The sequence below is a fragment of the Globicephala melas genome, chromosome 3 (assembly GCF_963455315.2).
Source record: "Globicephala melas chromosome 3, mGloMel1.2, whole genome shotgun sequence".
Taxonomy (NCBI): domain Eukaryota; kingdom Metazoa; phylum Chordata; class Mammalia; order Artiodactyla; family Delphinidae; genus Globicephala; species Globicephala melas.
Window position 1 is genome coordinate 114,916,699 of NC_083316.1, and position 7,568 is coordinate 114,924,266.

Sequence of the window (7,568 nt, forward strand, 5' to 3'; positions counted from 1 at the left end):
ATTGGATTAAATGATTAACTCTTTCTCTCATTCCCTTCCCCTTTGCTGGTAGTTTAAGGGAAAAGGGAGTAAGAATTCAGGCAGCGAGACTAGATTGTCCTGGGGCCAGGGAATTGTTTCTTACCCAGAATTTGCCGCCCCTTTTATCCCTTAAGGTTCTCCTCTCTACCCACTCTCGTCTCTTTTTAGACCTAAACTGCCCCTGCTGAAATGTCGCAAGGGATCCTTTCTCCACCAGCCGGCTTGCTGTCGGATGAGGAGGTCGTAGTCTCCCCCATGTTTGAGTCCACAGCTGCAGATTTGGGATCTGTGGTACGCAAGGACCTGCTGTCAGACTGCTCTGTCATCTCCACCTCCCTGGAAGACAAGCAGCAGGTAAAGGAGTTGAAGAGTGGCTTGGGGACAGAAAGTGATATCCTTAGCCTACTAGTTGTCCATACAGAGTAGCATGAGGTAAAAAATCCAGCAATCCTAGGGTTTGAGGGATCAACTCAAAATTAAGAGCATGACAAGTAAAAAATGTACAGTTGTGTGTCCATAAGAAAACTATTAATTGCATTGCATTAACGAAACATCCTCAAATGCATACTCTCAGTTAATCCTATGAGGGAAGGCAATTGTTGTGTCTCCTTCGCCATGAGTCCCAGACATTTTAAATAATTTGCACAAGGTCGTATTGCCATTAAGTAGGTGGAATGTAAATTCAGGTTTTAATATCAACCACAGCTTCCATTTAAGGAGCTTTTCTTTCTGCTGAGCTGAGGTTTCTCAGCTGCAGCATTATTGATATTTGGGGCCAGATAATTCTTTGTTATACAGGGCCGTCCTGTGCGTTGTAAGACGTTAAGCAGCATTCCTGGCCTCTACCCACTAGATGTCAGTAGCTGCTTACCATTTGTGACAACCGGGAAACCTGTCCTGACATTACTAAATGTCCCTTGAAAGGGAAATGGCCATGATTGAGAACAACTCTACTCAGAAGTCTCCCCTTTTGTAGAAGTTTCATGAGAGCAGGAGCCTTGTTAATGTTCTTCACTGTGGACTACCAGAGCTCTTAGAATTTCTGGGCCAGAGTAGACAGATCTCTAAATATCTGTTGGATGAACGTGGTGGGTGCTATTATTAACCCCACTCTACAGATGAGGAAACTGAGGTGAAAAGAATTTAAAGAACTTGTTCAAGATCTCATAGTTACTAAATGATGAAATTGGGACTCAAATTCAGGTATGTCTGCCTTCAGGGTGCTTAACTACTGTCTTTTGCTATATCACACGCTGATTTTCATACCAGTTAACTAGTTCTGACTCAGATACTCTGTGGTAAGCCAAGTTTTCAGGATAGTGAAGAGACAAGGAAGGGTGATTAAGTACTGAAAAACTCCATGTGGGTTGGAATGATTATGGAACCCAAGTAATAGCACAGAGTCATATGAGGTGGAATAGAGATAGTGTTAGCATGATTCCCAGGAAATATGCTATATTTGCCCATCTGCTCAGAAGTAACTGTTGAGATTAATCTGTGATATTGGCCTGGAATTCTGCCACAGGTTCCATCTGAAGATAGTACAGAGAAGGTGAAGGTATACCTGAGGGTCAGGCCCTTGTTATCTTCAGAGTTAGAACGACAGGAGGATCAGGTAAGTTTCTGAGGAGGGAGGATTCAAGGTGGAATGATACAGCACAGTAGAGGTTCCCAGGAATGTTTCCTTCTGTGACAACTGTGTTTTCCCCCTTCTCAGGGTTGTGTCCGTATTGAGAATATAGAGACCCTTGCCCTACAGGCACCCAAGGACTCTTTTGCCCAGAAGAGCAATGAGCGAGGAATTGGACAGGCCACCCACAGATTCACCTTTTCCCAGGTATGGAGTTACTGACGTGTGAACAAGGGACCAATACCTAGGGGCAACTTTATTCCCTCTTTAGAAGGAAAGCTTTTTACTTGACTGTGACTCCTTATATATGCAGGTCTACAATCTGGGGGACCCTTGTTATGTGCTAGTCAGTGTGTCAAGTACTGTATGTGCATTAATTCCCAACAACTCTATTGTTATTATTATCATCATTGTCCCTAATTTCCTGGTAAGGATACTGTGGCTCGGTGAGTATAATGTTGCTGAAGCCATGTAGCTAGTCATTGGTAGAGTTAGGACTTGAGTCTAGATCCATCTATCTCCCAAGCCCATGCTTGTGACCATTATGTTGTTCCATTTTGTGTGCAGCATTGGACTTAGTGGATAGCATTCCATAAGTATTTGTTGATTTGGATGAAAAATGGACTGGCAGAGAGTATTTAGGCAGCAGCTGGCAGCAATGCAGGAAGAAGTTGCTTGAGTAGTCTCCAGAGCCAACCACCCAGGAAGGGATGTATCTCTACTGGCTCTGCACAGAGAAAAGTGGGAAACGAAGGATGGGCCTCTGAGAAATTGGGTATGTCTCTAGATCTTTGGGCCAGAAGTGGGCCAGGAATGTTTCTTCAACCTGACTGTGAAGGAGATGGTCAAGGATGTACTTAAAGGACAGAACTGGCTCATCTATACATATGGAGTCACCAACTCAGGGAAAACCCACACAATTCAAGGTGAGTAATAGGCCTCACAGAACTGCTGACTGTCTTTGCCTTTTGATGCTCTGAGTTGGGGAACAGCACTTACTACAGCTGTCTACCTTTCACATGCCTCCAGGTACCATCAAGGATGGTGGGATCCTGCCCCGGTCCCTGGCTCTGATTTTCAATAGTCTCCAAGGCCAACTTCATCCAACACCTGATCTGAAGCCTGTGCTCTCCAACGAGGTAATGTGGCTAGACAGCAAGCAGATCCGGCAGGAGGAATTGAAGAAACTAGCCCTGCTAAATGGAGGCCTCCAAGAGGTAAAGTGTTGGTGTTCACAGAGGCAGGGATGGGGGACAAAATCTCCAGAAAGTTTTGTGCTTATGTTATCCCTGGACTCCTCCAGGAGGAGCTGTCCACCTCCTTGAAGAAGAATGTCTACATTGAAAGTCGGATGGGTACCAGCAGCAGCTTTGACAGTGGCATTGCTGGGCTGTCCTCCACCAGTCAGTTTACCAGCAGTAGCCAGCTGGATGGTATGTACCATGACTGGGCTCTGTGCCAAGTAACAGTAGGAACTTATTCTCTACTCCCCAAAACTTCCAGGGGTACAGACCAGAGGTTGCAACCTGAGCTTCACCTTCTGAGGCCCCTGCAGGCCAAAGGGGAGATGGACTACTCTTGAGTTGATGCTCTGTACATTGGCTTCTTCCCCAGAAACGAGTCACCAATGGGCACAGCCAGACACTGCCCCAGTAAGTGTCCCTGCAGATGTTCGCTTCTCCATCTGGATCTCCTTCTTTGAGATCTACAATGAACTGCTTTATGACCTGTTAGAACCACATAGCCAGCAGCGCAAGAGGCAGACACTGCGGCTGTGTGAGGATCAGAATGGCAATCCCTACGTGAAAGGTATGGGAAAGCAGGGAGGCTGGCATGAACCCTGGAGGGGACCTTGGGAGAGACTAGGAAAAGAGTTAGGTGCTTCCCTCTTATGTATGCCCTTCTTTCCTTGGCCTCTCAGATCTCAATTGGATTCACGTTCAGGATGCTGAGGAGGCCTGGAAACTCCTGAAAGTGGGTCGTAAAAACCAGAGCTTTGCCAGCACCCACCTGAACCAGAACTCCAGCCGCAGGTTGGTGGGTTATGAGTCAGCCTTTCTTTCAGTGTGTTCCAGGAAACATTAGTCCTCCACCTGGTCATAGAAGATATGCAGTGACTTTTCTCTCTTTCTTAACTTCCAGTCATAGCATCTTCTCAGTCCGGATCCTGCACCTTCAGGGGGAAGGGGATATAATCCCCAAGATTAGCGAGTAAGTTTTTCCATTTAGAAATTTGGGTTCTTGGCCATAAATGGTAATTGGGGGAGGGGACGAGAGTGGTCCTCAGGGGAATTACTTCCGTTAGATTCATGCTCTCCTTCCTTGGGTACAGAGATTCTTCATGGGTCCTCCCCTCCCTAAAACTATACAAAGGGCTAGAAAGCTCATAACATGTGGGATCCTTATGTCAGATCCTGTCCATCATTCAAGGTTATCACTCTGTGATCTGGCTGGTTCTGAGCGCTGCAAAGATCAAAAGAGTGGTGAGCGCCTGAAGGAAGCAGGAAACATTAACACTTCTCTGCACACCTTGGGCCGCTGTATTACTGCCCTGCGCCAAAACCAGCAGAACCGGTAAGCTTTTCACTGCAAGCCAGGATGGCCTGGAGCTCTGCAGTTTGCTAAGAGACTTCCTGGTCATCACTGGGGCTAGTGCTAGGATACCCCCAAGGGCTGGAGTTCTGCTCATAGCTCTATTCTCTGATTCCCTGCCAGGTCAAAGCAGAACCTGGTTCCCTTCCGTGACAGCAAGTTGACTCGAGTGTTCCAAGGCTTCTTCACAGGCCGAGGCCGCTCCTGCATGATTGTCAATGTGAATCCCTGTGCATCTACCTATGATGAGACCCTTCATGTGGCCAAGTTCTCAGCCATTACTAGCCAGGTGAGAAGCTATAGGTGTGATGACTGTGCTCACTTTGGGCTGGTACCTGTACTTAAGGAAGCTACTAGGGACTAGTAATGGATTCAGTTAAGATTTTTCCCCCTCACTAGCTTGTGCATGCTCCACCTGTGCAACTGGGATTCCCATCGCTACATTCATTCATCAAGGAACACAGTCTGCGGGCATCTCCCAGCTTAGAGACTGGAGCTAAAACAGACCCATGCCTTGATGATGATATTGAAAATGAAGTTGACATCTCCACATATGGCAAGGAGGTGAGAATGCAAGAAAGCTTTGGTGTAGCAGCTTGATGGCGATACATTTTCCATGCTACCTTCCAGGTGGGCCTGTGCCTTTTTAGGGCATGGGCTTCTAGTGACCTCTGACCTGTGTTTCCCTCCTAGGAGCTTCTACAGGTGGTGGGAGCCATGAAAGCACTGCTTTTGAAAGAACGGCAGGAAAAGTTGAGGCTGGAGATGCAGCTCCGTGATGAAATTTGCAATGAGATGGTGGAGCAGATGCAACAGCGGGAACAGTGGTGCAGGTACCAGCTGAGTAACCCCTCTTGTTCTGTCACTTAGACCTGATGGTGGGAAGCAGAGACTAGGATGGAGTAGTGCCTCAAGATCTGCTCTCCAAGCTCACTCCTCAGAATCTTCACTCACTTCTCTCTTCTCCTCTGACAGTGAACATTTGGACACCCAAAAGGAACTACTAGAGGAAATGTATGAAGAGAAACTAACGATCCTCAAGGAATCACTGACAAGTTTTTACCAAGAAGAACTTCAGGTGAGTTGCCCTAAACCAGTCCCAACTAGCTGCTCAGATTCCCATCGCTACTTGCCTGAGATAAACAGATTATATAAACTCTCATAGGGGTAGGAATATGTAATTCACCTTTCTATAGTCTCCTTAGTGCTTTGTACTTGTCAGTCTATGTTTGATTAATTGATTAAGAGTTTGATTGGCCAGAAAATGGTGTAAGTGCTAACAAACAGGATTTTGAGGCCCATGTATCACGGAAATTTTTGTTCATTGTTCAGTCATCTATTCCTGTAGGGTTCGTCTGACTCTGAATGGAATTGTGCTCTCTGCTTCCTTCTTAGGAGCGGGATGAGAAGATTGAAGAGCTAGAAGCTCTCTTGAAGGAAGCCAGACAGCAGCCAGTGGCCCATCAACAATCAGTGTCAGAACTGTCCCTACGGCGGTCACAAAGGTTGGCGGCTTCTGCCTCCACCCAGCAGCTCCAGGAGATTAAAGCTAAACTGCAACAATGCAAAGCAGAGCTAAACTCCACCACTGAAGGTGAGGAAGGAGATAGGGCAGGAAGCATAAGTTTCAGGGAAGAGCTGTTCTTCAAACTTGGGCCTTCTGGTGCCAGCTCCAACATAATTTCCTTAACTCCAAGCTACATCCCCCTGACCTTTCATCCTAGGATGCACACAGCATCACTTGTTATGTTTGCTGCAAGCTACTGTTAATTCAGTTAAAGAGATAAGTCCAAGGCTAGAAAGCCTACACATGTAAGGTTTTTGTTTCCTTCTCTCAGAGCTGCAGAAATATCAGAAAATGTTAGAACCACCACCCTCAGCCAAGCCCTTCATCGTTGATGTGGACAAGAAGTTAGAGGAGGGCCAGAAGGTAATTACCTTTCTCTGTTACCAAAGCTCTCACCTAAGGCAATTTCCAACACTATATCCCTGGTTCATATGAGGACAAGATGTTTTCTCTGCAGTCCTAGAGAATGGCTACCTCATTCAAGTGACTAGTCTTTCTAGTTTTACTTCTCTTCAAATGGTTCTCCGACTCCTCCAGATCACTGGTTGATCTTGGCCACAATTTGGTTCCTACTCCTCCTTTTTCAGAATATAAGGCTGCTGCGGACAGAGCTTCAGAAACTTGGTGAGTCTCTCCAGTCAGCAGAAAGAGCCTGTTGCCACAGCACTGGAGCAGGAAAACTTCGCCAAGCCTTGGCCACATGTGATGACATCTTAATCAAACAGGTTAGGGAAGCCTATATACCACTTTCTCCCATCAGCCCACTTCAGAGTATACGTGAGAAAGAGAAAGGTAAAGATTTTTAGGCTAATCTTATAGTGAGGGGAGTTTCTCTTCCTTGCAAAATAAACATTCACTAAGTACAAGGCATTATGTTAAGTAATTTGTAGGCTTTTTCTGTTATATAACAACCCTAGAGAGGTAGATACTATCATATTTCATCCAAGATGCTTAGATTATAAGAAACAATTAATTGTAAGACAAAACACTAACAATTAAGCTATGACACTGTCATCAGTAAATGCATCCTGATTCCAGATGTATTCAAATGTAAAAAAAAAAAAACCATCCTAGGCTAATTTGATACCTAGGAAATGAGGCTCTTGGAGGTTAGGTAAAATCATTCAAGCTCATACCACCTGATGTGTTAGAAAAGGTCCTTCTATTCAGTGCTATTTGTTTGGGTCTTAAAGAAAATACCCTCCTATTCAGTTAAAAGCTCTGACCATAAAGAGTTAATCTTTGTAAAAAGCAGTTTTAGTAACTAGTAGTGGATAGTGTGTATTACCTTGCCCTCCTGTTTCTCTAATACATTAGACAGAAATGTTTTCTATAACTTTGTTGATCTTCCTTAGGATCAGACCCTGGCTGAGCTGCAGAATAACATGATGCTAGTAAAACTGGACCTTCGGAAGAAGGCAGCATGCATCGCGGAGCAGTATCATACTGTGCTGAAACTCCAAGGCCAGGCTTCTACCAAAAAGCGCCTCGGTGCCAACCAGGAAAACCAGCAACCAAACCAACAGCCCCCAGGGAAGAAACCATTTCTTCGTAACTTACTGCCCCGAACACCCACCTGCCAAAGCTCAACAGACTACAGCCCTTATGCCCGGATCCTGCGCTCACGGTGCTCCCCTTTACTCAAATCTGGGCCTTTTGGCAAAAAATACTAAGGTTGTGAGGAGAGAGCATTGCCCTGAGGTGGGTCAGCTGCTCAGCTTAAGAAATAGGTTTCTTTAAAGCTTTACTATATATATA

The 7,568-nt window shown here is 45.6% G+C and overlaps 1 protein-coding gene across 1 annotated transcript; it reads left to right on the plus strand.

Annotated features, from left to right (window-relative positions):
• Window positions 1–210: 210 nt before the first annotated feature.
• Window positions 211–7,483, plus strand: KIF20A (kinesin family member 20A). The gene is made up of 18 exons (XM_030869515.2): window positions 211–375; window positions 1,547–1,636; window positions 1,739–1,858; window positions 2,439–2,577; window positions 2,681–2,868; window positions 2,955–3,084; window positions 3,266–3,460; window positions 3,573–3,684; window positions 3,794–3,862; window positions 4,082–4,225; window positions 4,367–4,532; window positions 4,643–4,807; window positions 4,937–5,076; window positions 5,219–5,321; window positions 5,639–5,837; window positions 6,082–6,173; window positions 6,398–6,535; window positions 7,166–7,483. The coding sequence occupies exons 1-18, from the start codon at window positions 211–213 to the stop codon at window positions 7,481–7,483; spliced, it is 2,673 nt and encodes an 890-aa protein (XP_030725375.1).
• Window positions 7,484–7,568: the final 85 nt, after the last annotated feature.